Source organism: Equus quagga, chromosome 3 (assembly GCF_021613505.1).
Source record: "Equus quagga isolate Etosha38 chromosome 3, UCLA_HA_Equagga_1.0, whole genome shotgun sequence".
Lineage (NCBI taxonomy): Eukaryota > Metazoa > Chordata > Mammalia > Perissodactyla > Equidae > Equus > Equus quagga.
This window is the reverse complement of record NC_060269.1, coordinates 69,291,511-69,307,560: the sequence shown is the minus strand read 5'-3', so window position 1 is coordinate 69,307,560 and position 16,050 is coordinate 69,291,511. Positions and strand designations below refer to the sequence as shown.

Here is a 16,050-nt window from a genome sequence, read left to right as displayed (position 1 = left end):
CCTTTTTCCCACCCCACCCTGTGTCCCCAAAGCCATCTGCGGGGGAGATGTGAAAAAGGACAACGGCCACATCCAGTCGCCCAATTACCCGGACGATTACCGGCCCAGCAAAGTCTGCGTCTGGCGGATTCAGGTGTCCGAGGGCTTCCATGTGGGCCTCACCTTCCAGTCCTTTGAGGTAGGTCAGAGACCCTGGGACCTGAGGCTTTAATGCCCGCTTGCCCCAGGAAGGCCCGCCTCTGTGGGCTTTCGGGCGCTGGATCCCGGCAGCCAGATCTCCTCCCGCTGACGGAGCCCCGGCCCTCAGATCGAGCGCCATGACAGCTGTGCCTACGACTACCTGGAGGTGCGCGACGGGCACAGTGAGGGCAGTCCCCTCATCGGGCGCTACTGTGGCTACGAGAGGCCAGACGACATCAAGAGCACGTCCAGCCGCCTCTGGCTCAAGTTCGTCTCTGACGGATCCATTAACAAAGCTGGCTTTGCCGTCAACTTTTTCAAAGGTGCCTCCTTCCCTGTTCTCCCACCCCACCCACACCCTTGGCCAGTCTATCTCCTTTATGCCTTCTTTTTATTTTTTTAATTTTATCTCGTTGTGTTAAGAACACTTAGCGTGAGATGTAGCCTCTGAGCACATTTTTAAGTGTGTAACCCAGTGCTGCTGACCGTAGGCACAGTGCTGCACCGCAGGTCTCTAGAGCTTATTCATCTTGCTTGACTGAAACTTGACACCCGGAGACTAGCTCCCCATTTCCCCTCCCCCAGCCCCTGGCAACTACTGTTCACTATTTCTGCGAATTTGACCATTTTAGATATCTCACGTAAATAGAATCATGTAGAATTTATCTTTCCGTGACTGGCTTATTTTACTTAACATAGTGTCCTTAAGATTCATCCATGTTGTCACATATGGCAGAGTTTCCTTCTTCTTGAAGGCTGAATAGTATTCCATTATGGGTAGACACCACATGTCCTTTATCCTCATCCATTCGTGGACATTTAGGCTGTTTCCACATCTTGGCTATTGCGCAGAGCGCTGCGATGGTTCCATTCCTTCTTCATTCACTCATTCAACACAGAGAGTCTACGAGGGAAGCCTAGGCCCTGGTGCCCTGCCCTTGAATTTATGGCCTAACTGGGAAGAAAAAGTCAACTCCATTGAAAAACTGCATCCTTTATTGAGTAAACGACACATTTATATAAAAGTAGCTGACACATGATAGGTGCTCAACTATGGATTTGAAATAACAGTTCAGGAGTTGTCGGAAAGTCCAAAAGTTTGTACGGAAGAAATGCTGATGAGGTGCGGAGGCAGGGTGTGCTGCAGGCCCGGGAGGAAGCCAGGCAGCCTGGGCATCTGTGGTGGGGTGACCTGGGCAGGGTGTCCTGCCTGGCCCGTGTTTCCTCGTCTGTAAGTGGGATGGCAGCAGCACCTCCATCACACGTCTCATGCGAGGGTGGAAGGAGAAGTGAGAGAGTGGTGCTTAGCTGGGGGATGGCACGCGTGAGTCACCAGTAAATGGTGGTGGCCACCAGCCCAGCCAGTGTGGTCAGAAGGGTGGCTCTGTCCCCTACTTTAGGTCATTCCTATCCCTTGGGGGCTCTCACAAGTATGAACCCCTGGGGAGCTGGTGGGGTTCTGAGCAGCCATGGAGGGCTGGGTGGGGCAGAAAGGCCCACGGCCCCAGAGCTGAGTGGACAAGTGAGGCTCCCAGCTGACTTCTCCCTGGAATGGGCATGGGGTGGTCACAGGAAGCCTGAGGGACCCTGGACTTGACTCTCAAGCAGAGGGCAGGAAGGGACTCAGGCCGTGGCCTGGGAGTCCCTGACCCCGTCCCTCCCACTGGCAGAGGTGGATGAGTGCTCTCGGCCCAACCGCGGCGGCTGTGAGCAGCGCTGCCTCAACACGCTGGGCAGCTACAAGTGCAGCTGCGACCCTGGCTACGAGCTGGCCCCCGACAAGCGCCGCTGCGAGGGTGAGCATCCCCTGGGGGCTTTTGCTCCCCTGCCCAGGCCCTCCCGCGAGATCTTGATGCCCTTGGACAGACCCTCCTGGAGAACTAGGATTCCCATGCACTGTCCCCCGTGGAGGATAAGGGGCATGTTTTATGTTTCAGTCCCCCAGAACACACTGTTATCAGGTGTGTGCACTCCGGTTTTTTGTTCCTTCTTATTCTTATGCTGTTTAAATGCTGATCTTGACCTGCTGATCATCATCACCCACCAGAGGTCATGATGGACATTTCAGAGTCTGTTGTTCTCGGCCTCTCCCTGTGCCTGTTCTGGAGATGCTGGAGATGCTCTCCCTGGTCAGCTGCCTCCAGCTCAGCCTCATCTTGCTGCACTGCTTCTCTCTGCTCACCTCTGAGCAGCTCCCTCTCTGTGCCTCCCAGGCCTCACTGCCCACTGGCCTGCCGTCCTTGAGCGCCTCCCTCCCCACTCCCTCTCAGCAGATGCCCTGGCCCGTTTTCTAGCAGAGGTCATAGAAGTGGCCGCACATACAACTCAGCTCCTCGCGCTCTGAAGATGCCTCCTTTCCTTCCATCCCTGAGAGGCCAGCCTCAGCCCCGGGGCTGCAGGGAACCCATAAATCCCCATCTCCTCCTCAGCGCACCCAGCCCAGTCTCCTGCCCTTGCCCAGAGTGGGGCCTCCTGGCAGATGACGCCACTTCCTTTGTCCCCCCAGCTGCCTGCGGTGGATTCCTCACCAAGCTCAACGGCTCCATCACCAGCCCAGGCTGGCCCAAGGAGTACCCCCCCAACAAGAACTGCATCTGGCAGCTGGTGGCCCCCACCCAGTACCGCATCTCCCTGCAGTTTGACTTCTTCGAGACCGAGGGCAACGACGTGAGTGCCTGCCTGGGGCTGAGAGCACGCAGCACAGCCTGAGGGCTGGAGCATGGCTCTGTGCTGGCTTCCTGCCCTCTGAAAGAAACACTCACAGATTGTAAAGAGGAGAGACTGCTCCAACTCCAGGAAGCAGGGGAGGCTCAGGGAGGAGGGCCTTGAAGGCCAGGGAGAGCCCAGCCTGTGGGAATGAAGGAAGTCGGGCTGGGAAGCCTGTGGAGTGAGGCAGGCTTGGGGCTTGTGTGGGGATGAGGGCAAAGTGGCACCTTTTTGAATTGTTAGATTTGGTAAAGTGGGTAACTGAGGGCAAAAGGGCTCACCAACAGGGAGCCTGGAGGGTGGGGGGCATTCAGGAGAGGCTTCCTGGAGGAGGTGGGCCTGGAGCTGCGCTGCCTGGCAGGTGTGCAAGTACGACTTCGTGGAGGTGCGCAGTGGGCTCACGGCCGACTCCAAGCTGCACGGCAAGTTCTGTGGCTCTGAGAAGCCCGAGGTCATCACCTCCCAGTACAACAACATGCGCGTGGAGTTCAAGTCAGACAACACAGTCTCCAAAAAGGGCTTCAAGGCTCACTTCTTCTCAGGTAACCTCAGAAGCTCCAAGCCCAGCCTCCCCTCCTCCCTGCCGCTGCACCCTGCACTCCTCAGTCCCTCTGGTGCCAGCCAGCAGGGTCTGTCACCTGCTCTCCCCACTAGCTTTCCACCACCAGACCAGCCTGCGCTTCTGAACCCTAAAATTCCTGAACCCTCAGGGCTACGTGGGAGCTGGCCTGAGACCAGGCAGGACATAGGCATGCAGAAATGAAGGGAGAGGGCGTTCCAGACATCAGGAGCTGAGCGAACCAAGGCCTGAGCGAGGGCAGGCCCTGGAACAGGGAGTTAGTTCAGTGGGGCTGGAGAACACGGGGTGCGCAGAAGAGCAAGGTGTTTGCATGGGACTTTGTGGGGCAAATTCTCTGGCAGCAGCCGATCTCTGATCAGACCCTGCAAATGCCAGACGAGTTCATGTCAGCCCCTTCAGAAAAGATGAGGAGCCCCCTCCAGCACCAAAGCTTCTGTGCACGTCCAACCAGCACATGTCTGTTGAGAGCTGCCCTGTGTAAGGTCGAGTCCCTTTGATGGCCCCATCTTCAGGTGGCTGAAATGGTAGTCAGCAGTCCTTTGCCCATCCTCTCTGAGCTGGACCTCCCCACTGCTTTAGTAATCCCTCAGTTCTTGGCCCTGGGCTGGGCTGGGAGGCAGCTGCTGGTCTCCCACAGGCAGCAGGACCCAGGACACAGGCAACACAGGGCAGGAGCTCTATGGAATCGAGTATGGGGGAGAGCGGGAGGATGGTGGGCTGGCTGGAGGAGATGGTTTTGTGGGGGAGTGGCCCAGGGATGGTCACCCCAGCAGCCTGGTGGGCTGGGCATGGGGCGGCAGGAAGCCCACAGCCGAGTCCCGCTGCCTTCCTTCTCCCCTCCTTTGCCCAGGGTCCTGCATCCTCGAGCCCTCTGTGGCCGCCCTGCACCCCTGCCTGCCCCACCTGGATGCCATGCACTGCCCCTGTGCACTGGTTCCCTGCTTGGCACTGCCGGCCACCCTGCTCTGCTTAAAGTGCCCCAGCCCCTGCCCAGCTGCTTGCTGAGATCCTCCCCTTGCCGCGCGAGTCCCCTTCCCTGTGCCGCCTGGAGCTCCCATGAGGTGCTTGCCACAGGGCTGAGGGGATGCAGCCCCTACTCAGGGGTGGGCTTGGCCCCTGGAGGACCATTACCTGCTTACTCTCGTCTCTTCCTACCCTTCTGTTGCTCCAGTCTTGGGGGGGGGGGGGGGGGGGGGAACCGACACCACATCTGTCAGGCTTAGAGCCCGGGGCTCTCCACCCACAGTTACTGCCCTGCCCTGGCATGACACTGTGCCTACCCCAGCCCCAGCCCTGCACAGAGATGCATACATACATGTGCACACCTGCACACACACACACACATACATTGCCCCATCGCACGAGAAACCTGCAGAGGACGCTCACCGGTGGGCATCAAGGTTCAGCCCTCAGGGCGTGGGGCAGCTGACTCTGGCCCCCTGGAGGGGGCTCTTTGGACTTTTGGGACACCCAACGAGGAGACCCTAAGCCAAGAAAGAGAAGAAAGAGCATGAAGACCTTCAGTCTGACCCCAGCCACCTTCTGGGGCATTTGGCACTGGAGGGTGAGTGCCATCTCCTTGTTGGGGCCCGTATCTACCCCCTGCTCCTGCCCCTCCTGCCCCTGCGCCCCTGGCTCCCAGGTGAGGCTGCCCACTCCCACCCCTCCCCGCGCCGGAGCCGGAGCCGGGACGCGAAAGCAGGCATTCCGCAGGCCTCGCGTTCCTCCCATGCCTTCATCCAGCCATTCACTTCCTCCCTCATTCGTTCACTGGGCAAGTCTTTCTTTTGCCCTACTATGTGCCAGGCACTGTACTAGGTATTTAGGGTGCAGATACAAGGAAGGCATGGGGGTCCAAACATTTTAGGGAAATTTTTGCTAAGTCTGTGAGCTGGGATGCCTGAACGTCGCAGCATGGTCACCAGCGAGTTCCTTGGGGAACCCCAGGATGGGTTGTAGGGTGGCCTTCGCCTCCACTTTCCTGCAGGGCTAGTGCAAAGGCAGCTTCCCCGGGCCCCTCAGTCAGGGTCCCCTGGGATGCTCTAACTGAGAAGGAGCCCTGGGAGGGCCTTGGGGACTCCTCCTCTTGGCTCAGGGTTCCTGTGGGCTCCAAGGGGTCTGGCTCGCTGGAGAATGGATTGGAGAAGCAAGGCCTTCTGGGACCCAGTACTCCAGCCCTCGGGTCCCCCTCCTGATGGAGAACAGAAACAGGGCCCCCTGTCACACACCCTATCTGACCATTTGGAAGCCAGCAGGTGTCCCTCTACCTCGCAGCTCCTCTCTGGGATTCTGGGTGTCTGTTTGGTCCACACACCCTCCCTGCATGCCTGCCTCTGTGCCAGGCACATGGCCCCAGAGTGACCATGGACAGACTGGAGGATATGTAGGTGTGACATACACATGCCTGTGACTGTGTCTCTCTGTGTGTCAGCGCACATGTTTGTTCACGGGAGAGTGCGTGTGCGGGTCCACCAGAACATGAGCACTGTATGCATGGGCATGCTTGCGTCCACGGGTCTGCTGACAAGCTGTGGTCTCTGTGTTCATGTGTGCCTTTGTCTGTCCCCGTGTGTGAGTCCCTGAGTGCCTGCTAGTGCAGCTGTGCTTGTGTGTTTGTACTTGTGCTTGCTTCCTCACACACATGTGGGAGTAAGCAGGTAGTGTGTATCTCTTGTGTACACAGTTGGCTGATGATGCGTGTGTGTGTGTATCTGTGTTTCTGCCTGTGTATTTGTGTGTGAGGGGGTGGTGTGTATCCTATGCTCGTGTATGTGTGTATCTGGGGGTCAGTGTCTGTGCTGCCGTGTTGGGACCACAGTACATCCACGAGGGGATGCTGTGTCTGTGGGTGTGTTGGTGTGAGTGTGTGTCTGTGTCTAATACACTATGGCTGCAGTAGCCAGAATGGCGAGAGCAGAGCTCTCCCCAAGGCCCATCCTTTCCATGAAGACTGTTTCTCTCCCTCCTCAGTGCACCGGCCTCCGTGCACCCCTCCAGGCCTTCTGCCCGCCACAAGCTTTCTCCCCATCCGTCCCCTGTCGCTGTGCCTCCTCCCACCTGCTACCCCTCCATGGCCTGGCTGCACTGGACATGGCCGTCCTGCATGCATGTCCCGCTGCCTTCTGCCCCGCCCTGTGGATCTGCCTTGAGGCCCTGGGTCTGGTTTTCACCTGCTCCCCGTCCCTGGTCCCTGCCCTCCACCCCACCCCTTGGACCCTTTTCTTCTTCTCTCTCTCTCATTTCAGAAAAGAGGCCGGCTCTGCAGCCCCCTCGGGGACGCCCCCATCAGCTCAAATTCCGAGTGCAGAAAAGAAACCGGACCCCCCAGTGAGGCCTGCCAGGCCTCCCGGACCCTTTGTTACTCAGGAACCTCACCTTGGACGGAATGGGATGGGGGCTTCGTGCCCACCCACCCCCCACCTCCACTCTGCCATTCCGGCCTGCTTCCTGGCCGGACAGAACTGGTGCTCTCCTCTTCCCCCGTCCCCCACGTGGATAGGGGACCATCCCCGCCCCCGACCCTCTCCCATTTTGATGGTGTCTGTGACATTTCCTGTTGTGAAGTAAAAGAGGGACCCCTGCGTCCTGCTCCTTTCTCTTGCAGTCTGCTTGTCCGTGTGTCTGTTTTTCCACTTGTCCGTCTGTCCAGTAAGCAGGTAATGGTAGAGGTTTCCCATGCTGGTCAGCTCTGGACCCCAGCCCACCCTCCGTCCACTTCTACTTTCTCTCCCCACAGCTGGGCCCCTTCAGCCGGCTCCGCTTGATGCAGTTGCCCCGGACCCCCACCGTCGCCTTGGCCTCCCCTCCCCACCCAGCCCCCCGGGGGGAGGAAGCCCAGCCTGGCCTCCCTGGAGTGACCACCCCACCTCAGCCCTGCACAGACCCGGTTCTGCCCTTGTTTGCTCCCCCTGCAGACAAGGACGAGTGCTCCAAGGACAATGGCGGCTGTCAGCAGGACTGCGTCAACACCTTCGGCAGCTACGAGTGCCAGTGTCGCAGCGGCTTCATCCTCCATGACAACAAACACGACTGCAAGGAAGGTGAGCACTGCCCAGAGCCCACGGCCTCATGCCCCGGGCCATAGACCCAGCCTCACGCCGCCGCCGCAGACAGGGGCCAGGGGCTCGGGGACGGAGGCTGTGCATCTCCATCGCCTCAGTTCAGGCTCAAGGCGCTGAGTGACCTCTGAGGCCACGCTGTTTTGCCTCCCACTGGGTATATATCACTCCCCCGCACCAGCACTAGCCAAGCCGCATGCACTTGTGGGCTCTCCTAGCCCGTGTCAGGAGAGGAGAAGCCCACAGCTGCCCCCAGACTCCATTTTTAGGCTGTTCTGGTGGTTAGTGCTTCTTAAAATCCGTGCCCAAGTCTTCCTCTCTGTGAGAGCTCCTTCTGGCAGAGGCAGGATGGGACAGCAGTTAAGAGCACGGGCACTGAAACCAGGCTGCCGGCCCAGCCCTGCCGCTTGTTAGTTGTGCGCCCTCGAGCGAACACTTCCTCTCCCTGCGCCTCACTTTGCTCTGGTGTAATGTGTAGATGGGGACAGCACCCAGCTCATGGGGCGTGGGGCGCTCTGAAGTGCTCCAAGCAGTACCTGGCTCATAGCAGGCATGATCCTGTGTGTCACCTTTATTGGTCACACTTCTGACACCCAGGGAGACTCAGAACAGGGCCGCTGCCTCCCTGACACTGGAACCCTGCAGATATTGGAGAACAGCTCTCGTGTCATTGCTGACACCCTACAACACTGTCCTGCTCCAAGTCGTTCAATCCACTGTGGCCCCTGCCTCTGGGGACACACTATCCCAGCACAGAACGCAGACTCGCCTCTGCCACTGAGTGTCTGTGTAACGTTGGGTGAGTCGCTTCCCCTCTCTGAGCTTCAGTCTCCTCACTTATGAGATGATAACAATGGCCCTACTTTGCAGGGACTGAGGTTTATAGGCCTTGCTCTGAGCACTTAGCACAGTGCACATGCCTCTTCTCGCCATGACCAGGTAGACAGCCAAGCTGTGAACAGATGGCCTGCTTTCCGGAATAAGCAGAATTGAAGCCCTCGACAGTCACCCAGTAGACACTCAAGGGCTTCCAACCCCACTGCTCAGGCTCCCCTGCATCTTTTTGCCAGAGGGTACCTTACTCTGATGCTGACTAACTGCATCCCATCTCTGTTCTCTCTGCAGCAAAAAGGGTTTTGCTAGGGAACCCTCAGCATCCACAGCAACAGGATGGCCAGGGGAGGGTTTGAACTCGTTGGGAAAATGGCCTGTACCCAGCTCCAATTAACTTTAGAAGCCCTCATGCTTCCTTACTCAAGTGCGAGGCTAATTATGAATCAGTATTTCCTGAACCCCTGCAGAGGAGGCCACGGTGGGCCAAGCCCTGTAGGAGATTCACGAGCGGAGTCCCTCTGCTCCCAAGGAGGCTGCAGTCTGGGTAGGGGGAGAAGTGCATGTGGGAGAAGAAATTAGAGGGTGTGGGCGCCCAGTGTAGAGATGGGGAGGCAGTGAGCACGCACGTGGGGAAAGGGCAGGTTGGTAATGGAAAGAGGTCAAATGTGGAGGGCCAAGAGCTTGACCTGCCCTCCTGGGGCCACCCGGCGCCTGCACAGGCGCTGCTCCTCTCTGGGTCCTCGTGACTGCGCATTTGTCCTGTGAGTCTCTGCCTATAGGCACAGCAGGGCAGCCTGCACCCCACCCATCCCCTTCTCCTCCCAGTCCTGCAGTGCACTGGCTGCCCACTTCTGGAGGGACCTGTCAGATTGGATGAGAATGAATAATGAGCATTGGCTTTTAAACTTGAGTTTGTGAGGGCACACTTCAGAGGCAGAAGGCAGATTGCAGTGGATCAAGGAGCCATAAGTAGTGAGAATGTGGTAGTAGCAGGTTTATCTTGAAGGTTAGCAGAGAAGAAAAGGAGAGAGGGTGGGTGGCAGCTGGAGGGGACGTAGGGCCATGGGAGAGCTGTCTGAGGATGGGCAAAGCTTGGGAAAGCTCATGGACTTGCAGGGCTGTCAGAGAGTGAGGGTGGCAATTTGTGGTACAAGGGTCCCCAGGTGGCGGGCGGCAATGAGCTCTAGATCACAGAAGGAAAATCCATTCCTGCCAGAGAGGAGGGGCACCTTCTCTGAGACAGGAAAGGAGGGAATGGGGAGGCAGGGAAGGCAATTTGCAAGTAAGGGTCAGGAAGTTGAGGTGGTTCATATTTGAGGCCCTGATTTTCTCAGGGAGGCAGGAGGTGAGGTGGTCTGCTGGGAGGGAGGGACTGGGAACTGAGGAGAGGCCTGAAGGCTTGGAACTGTTGCTGAGGAGGTGAGAGATGGAGCCAGGGCTGGACAAATCCTAGCGATCAAGTGGTTTGGGGTCCAGCTGCAGTTGGAAACCATGGGTGGGGTTTTCCAAGGTGGTGCAGTAGAAGCCCTGCGTGTTGATGGCAGTCGGGGTGATCAGCCACGTAGTCCAGCTGGAGGGGGATGCAGGTTAAGTTAACCAAGGAGGACATATTGGGAGAGACTGAAGGATGGAGGCCGTGGAGGCCTCTCTAAAGTTGGAGAAGCATTGAAGGGAAAGCAAGGGCTGGAGCATCCTGGAAGAACGGGAGGGGCCACAGAGAGGGTGTAGATGGAGAAACGGTGGGCGATGGGGAAGCCTAGGGTAGGTCATGAGCGAGTGTGCCTTGAGAGGGGGGAGATGAGGACCACAGAGCTGAGAAGGTCAGGGGCCTAGAGGCCAGTGTGTTTGTTGACGTCACCTAGGATGGTAGCAGGAGTCGGGTGGAGAGAACGGAGTCAGGTGCCAAAGTCCTCTGTGAACATGGAGGCGTGGCGAGAGGGCAGGGGCTGACAGCATCACGGAGGGCAGAGGTGGTGTGGCCAGGGGTCTACACAGGGGCGCCTGGGAGGGCCACTTCCATGGATGCTGCCAGGTGGGGTTTAGCTTGGAACCAAGCAGCAAGATTCCCCCAGGGTGGGTAACTGAATTGAAAAGAAGTAATGTATGCCTTCAGTCCATTTTTAAGTGGGGGGCAAGAGAAAGAAGAAACGGGGAGGACGGGAGGGAGGGCTTGCTTCCTTTCTTCACAGGGGGCACTGGAGCACTGGGGTCCCTGCTGATCCCCTCCCCTCACTCGCCTCCCCATAGCCGGCTGTGACCACAAGGTAACATCCACCAGCGGTACCATCACCAGCCCCAACTGGCCTGACAAATATCCCAGCAAGAAGGAGTGTACCTGGGCCATCTCCAGCACCCCCGGACACCGGGTCAAGCTGGTAAGATGCCCATTCTGCAGGCTGCCCAGGCGCCCCTGCTCCTCCATGCCATCTGGCCATCACCTGCTTCCTGTCAGCTTTGCAGCCCTGTGTCCCTCAGAGGCACTGCCCAGAGCCATGCAGGCAGCAGGCTGGTGGCCTGGCTGAGCCCTGGGGCTGCCATCCCTTTGAGAATCCCAAGTCTGGTCTGGACAGAGGCCCTTTCCCAGTGTGCAGTGGCAAGGCGCCGGCCATTGCCCCACTCTCGGGTCCTCCCTCATTGCCGTCCACCAGCAGTGCCACTCCCAGTGTCTATGTCTGGAGGTTTAGGTTTGGGGCACCCTTCCTCCAACCCTGCCTGCCCCCCAGCCACGTTCCTAATTTGCTCTCCTCCCGCATGCCCTCCAGACCTTCACGGAGATGGACATCGAGTCCCAGCCTGAGTGTGCCTACGACCACCTGGAAGTGTATGACGGACGTGACGCCAAGGCTGATATCCTGGGCCGCTTCTGTGGGAGCAAGAAGCCGGAGCCCATCCTGGCCACGGGCAGCCGCATGTTCCTGCGCTTCTACTCTGACAACTCCGTCCAGCGGAAGGGCTTCCAGGCATCACACTCCACAGGTGAGGCCTGCCTCAGGCCGGGTGCCAGGCGGTTGGTGCCCCCATGCTTTCATTTGTCCTGGAGGCATCTGCTGATCCTGGTCTCACAAGCAGGCCCTGGGCTCGGGGAGGGGCATTTACAAAGGACTTGTGAAGGCTCATATGGAGCCCGTGGCGTGGGTGGAGGGACAGTGTGTTCTGAGGGCCAGGCCCAGGGAGCAGAGAGCACTGAAGGGTGGGGGAGGGAAGCCCTGATTAGGGACTGTGATGAAAGACAATGGGGTGGGGAACCCAGGACAGGGAGGGGACACTCCGGAGTCCCCAATGGTAGGACACATAACTGTGCAGCAGCCCACCCACATTCCAACTCCCAAAATGCACTCGTTCCTTCATTCTACAGTGTTGATTAACATGCACCGCGTGTGAGGCAGTGTTCTGAGTGTGGGTCACAGAATGAGCGAAGCAGACCAACAGCTCAGCCTTTGAGGGGTTTCCTCTGCCTTCATTTGTTCGTTTATTCAACGACCACTTACTGAGCCCTGGTGCTGGGCAAGAGGACTCTGAGGGGCACATGGCAGTGAGTGGGGCACACGCCCTTCCCTGCCCCGGGACTCGCAGTCCCCCAGTGAGATAGGACGTGCACAGAGTTACAGCAGGAGACTGAGCATGATGAGGGCCTGGTTCTGGGTGTGAGTTGGTAGGGTCATTCCAGCAGGGGAGGAGCCCAAGCACAGCCACAACCCCAGGACAGCTCTGGGTGTATGTACAGGTGACCACACGTCATTTAGTTTGGCTGGAGCAGTAGGTGTGTGAGGACAGCAGTGAAGTGGGAAGTGTGCAGCTGCAGAGAAAGTCTGGAGCCTGGTCCCGGGAGACCTTGATTGCCAGACCAAGGGGGTCAGCTGGGGGCTGCACCAGCTCCTTGTGGGTCTTGAGCCACCTGTTGGGGAGTCCCCAGAACTGACAGGTTCACAGCCTCCCCTCCTCTCTTTCAACTCAGTCCCTCACCCAGGCCCTGGCCCACCCACTCCCCACTCACTCCAGGGAGATGTGACACCAGGTGTCCTAGAGGCCAGGGGGTGTCGGGAGGAGAGTAGATGCTGGTGGCCCTGCCCTGCGTGCTCTCATTTGCCCCTCCCAACACAAGGGCATAAACTAGAGGCCCGGAACTCCGTCTGGCCCTCAGACCTGCTATGTTTGGCCCATACTGTGTTTTTTAAAAATGTGAGCCAACATTTAAAAATCAGGGGTTTTCACATAAAATCCAGATGTATGTCTTCTCTCTTAAGAATGGATGCTGTGGCAATGCAGGGCCCACATTCTTTCATGACAGCCATCAGCTGGGGCAAATTAGCAGCATCCTCTTTTGACAAGCGGGCCCTCCTTGGCGCCTCGCCTGAGCTGGCTTCTGCCCGGTGCGTCTCCGGCCCTGTGGGCATCGACCCAGAGACAGAGCAGCAGAGCACTTGTTCTGGGCCAAACCCCCCAGCACCAGCCGTGTGGCCCTCTCCCAGGGCCTCCATCTGGTCAGGAGGGTTTTGCGTGGGGGGCGCGGTGCCCGGCCGGCGGCTGTGCTTGGGGAGTGGTGGCCGATCCTGTCGTCCCCCCGCAGAGTGTGGAGGCCAGGTGCAGGCGGAAGTGAAGACCAAGGATCTTTACTCCCACGCCCAGTTTGGTGACAACAACTACCCCGGGGGGGTGGACTGTGAGTGGGTCATCGTGGCCGAGGAGGGCTATGGTGTGGAGCTGGTGTTCCAGACCTTCGAGGTGGAGGAGGAAACAGACTGCGGCTATGACTACATGGAGCTCTTCGACGGCTACGATAGCACAGCCCCCAGACTGGGGCGCTACTGCGGCTCAGGGGTGAGGCCCCCACGCCCCCGCCCCCCGCGCCCCAGCAGGGCCGGCTCCAGGGCAGCAGTGCCTTTGAGGCGCCCTGCTGGCAAGGGCACGACAGCACGTGCTTGGCCCCTTGCAGGAGCTGGGAGACCTGGCGTGGCAGGTGGCTGCTCACAGAGGCCCTCCCTGTCCTGGGCTGTCCCCACCCAGGAGACTTGGTCCTTTTTGGCCGACACGGAGGTCCCTATAGCTTCTGGGACAGGCCCTGCCCTGACCCAAGCCTGCTCAGCACCAGTTTGGTTGGGCCTCCAGGGGAGCTGGCATCTGGGGGGGAGCATAGCGCGACCCCTGCCCCATCGTTCCCCTGCCTCAGTCCCAAGGCAGCTCACCAGGGCCTGGAGTGGGGGTGGAGGTTGGGGCAAGAGCCAGGGACCGGGGGCCTGAGCTGAGCTGCAGCAACCTGTCATTCTGGCTGAGCCATAAAAATACCCTCATCTCTTCCACCGCCAGTTTCTCTTCTTGGTGAGAGGCCAGCTGGTCCCAAAGCTGTTGGTGCTGCTGTCCAAGCAGATGCTGAGCATTTTTCTTGGTCCATAAAATGGCACTTTCAGAGACAGTTAGCAAAAATTTGCTTGATGAGATTTTAACTAAGGCCACAGGAAAACCACAAAGGTGGATTTATTTTCCTCCTAGTCAGAGCTTGTGGCTTCTGTTTTCTTCTTTTGTTTTTTTTTTAATCCTTTCCTCCTTCAGAGAACACTGTCTTCCCCCCATTACACACACACACACTCTTTTGCACATGCGCTCACACTCATGCACACTCAGACATGCCCACCCTCCCATCGCCTCCCTGGTCCTTTGCCTCTCATGGCCATGCTCCAGGGCAGCCTGGGTGCCCCAGGAAAGGTTAAACTTCCCAAGAGCTGCGGCAGCTGCTGGACCCACGTTGGCCACCGAATCTGCCCTTAGTTGCAGGGCAGCAGCCTTTGTTGGGTGGCAGGGACTGGACAGGGCTGGGACAGGCTGGAGAAGGGGGAGGCAGGGCAGGAAGCGAGCACATAGCCCCCTTGCCTGCCTGGTTCAGCCACTCTGGAATCCCCTGGCTACCAACACCTCCTCCCCACTTTGCCCTTTGTAACTCCCTTGCTCTGACACATTCGAGTGAGTCACACACCAAATCGGATGTCCCCAGGTGGCTTCTTCCAGAGACTTCCACCAGGCTGGAGCCAACAGGAGGGGACCTGGGGAAGGAACCCAATCCTGTCAGGGCTTCCTGGCATAGTTGCTGGAAATGTCCCGAAAGTTCTGGGAAATGATTCTTTCTACGCCTGGAGGGCCAGGGAGTCTGTGTGTTGATGCTCTGCCGGTGGCTCTCCTCTGAGGGCTGCACAGAGAGGGGAGGAGGGGCTTGCATGAGCCTTGGAAGGGGCATCGCCTGGAGCTGACCATGGCCAGAACTGGGGGAGGGTGGGAGGGGAATGGCTGAGTCCAGGGCAGGGGGCCCAGCTGTCCCACCTCCTCAGCTTGGAGAACAGGTGGCATTTGCTCCTGTTTGCCCTGGAGGGAAGTAAGGCCCAGAGATGGGCAGTGCCTTGCTAAGACCTCACAGCTAACTAGTTAGTAGCAGCACTGGGTTTAGAATGGAGTGTGACTCTGACCTTAAGCTCCTCTACCCATTGCTTTCTCCCCTTCTCCAGTTACCCCATTCAACTCCTGGTAGCAAGAATCTTCCTCTTGCTTTAAGGGGCTGGGGAATCTGGTGAAAGTCTGGAGCCCCTGCCTTCCTTAGAGCAGGGGATCTTGGGGAGGGAAAACAGCACCCACAGCCACTGTCCTCAGCCTCATGCCCCTCCCTTTCCTCTGTCAGCCCCCCGAGGAGGTGTACTCGGCGGGAGATTCTGTCCTGGTGAAATTCCACTCAGATGACACCATCACAAAAAAAGGCTTCCACCTGCGGTACACCAGCACCAAGTTCCAGGACACGCTGCACAGCAGGAAGTGACCACTGCCCTCACACAGGGGTCGGGATGGGAGGCCCGCTGCCCTCGGTCACCTGGACCGGACAGTGGGAGGTGGGCAGAAGGCAGGCACCCCGTCCCCATCCCCCAGGTACCAGGACCTGCAGGGCCAATGGTCCAGGTGAGGCTGTGCTCAGGAGGCAGGGGAATTGGACTCTGTGAGCCACTTCCCCACCAGAGCGAGGGGCCAGGGCCAGGGAGCCAGAACTTTCCCTGAGACACTTGAAGTGGCCATTCCTCTCTGGGGCCTGGCTGGTAGGGAGAGGGTCTGTCAGCAAGACCCACCCACCTTCCCTGCCCATCTCTCTGAGCTGCATTGTGTATAGCTGGAGGCATATCTTCATTGTAACGGATGTTTCCCACCCTTCTCCAACCTCGATTTGGTTTTATTTTAAGCCCTCACCTCCCCCTGTTTCCTGGGGCATGAGTTTCCCTACATGTCCCACAGGAGCCGCGGTGGGGAGGTGCAAGGAAAGGGGTGGGGAAACAAGACAGGGCTTCTCTCAGGCCCAGTGGCTGGTCAGCCACCCCAGGGCACCCCAGCCAATAAACGGAAAGTGTTACAGCCGGTATCCTGTGCCAGATGCTGTCTGGGATGTGGTGGGGAGGGGGTGTCTCACTCCAGATGTGCAGGCTTGCTGTGTTGGGCCAGCCCACAGCCAGGACACCTGGCCTCCTTGGCCGCCCTTCCTTCCCTCAATTCCGGGACCCCTGAGGGTGTGATTTCACACTCAGGCACACACAAACAGAGACACCTCACACACTTCAGCCTGCAGACGCACCACATACATACATTGCTCATAGCCCTCCCACACAACAGGAGGGCTGGAACGTTCTGTAAAGAGTCTGTTTGGTGGGGAGAGAGGAGGTATGTAAAAGG

General features: G+C 58.5%; 1 protein-coding gene across 2 annotated transcripts in view; it reads left to right on the top strand.

Moving 5' to 3' along the window:
• The window catches only part of BMP1 (bone morphogenetic protein 1), a 40,287-nt gene extending 24,547 nt beyond the window's left edge, over positions 1 to 15,740 (top strand). For both annotated transcript variants that reach the window (XM_046656345.1, XM_046656346.1), the window contains 10 exons: positions 33 to 178; positions 308 to 503; positions 1,851 to 1,976; positions 2,687 to 2,847; positions 3,248 to 3,428; positions 7,381 to 7,506; positions 10,606 to 10,733; positions 11,121 to 11,334; positions 12,926 to 13,176; positions 15,020 to 15,740. In XM_046656345.1, the coding sequence (XP_046512301.1) occupies positions 33 to 178; positions 308 to 503; positions 1,851 to 1,976; positions 2,687 to 2,847; positions 3,248 to 3,428; positions 7,381 to 7,506; positions 10,606 to 10,733; positions 11,121 to 11,334; positions 12,926 to 13,176; positions 15,020 to 15,154 (1,664 nt within the window). In that variant the 3' untranslated portion in view covers positions 15,155 to 15,740. The remainder of the gene's footprint in view (positions 1 to 32; positions 179 to 307; positions 504 to 1,850; positions 1,977 to 2,686; positions 2,848 to 3,247; positions 3,429 to 7,380; positions 7,507 to 10,605; positions 10,734 to 11,120; positions 11,335 to 12,925; positions 13,177 to 15,019) is intronic.
• Positions 15,741 to 16,050: the final 310 nt, after the last annotated feature.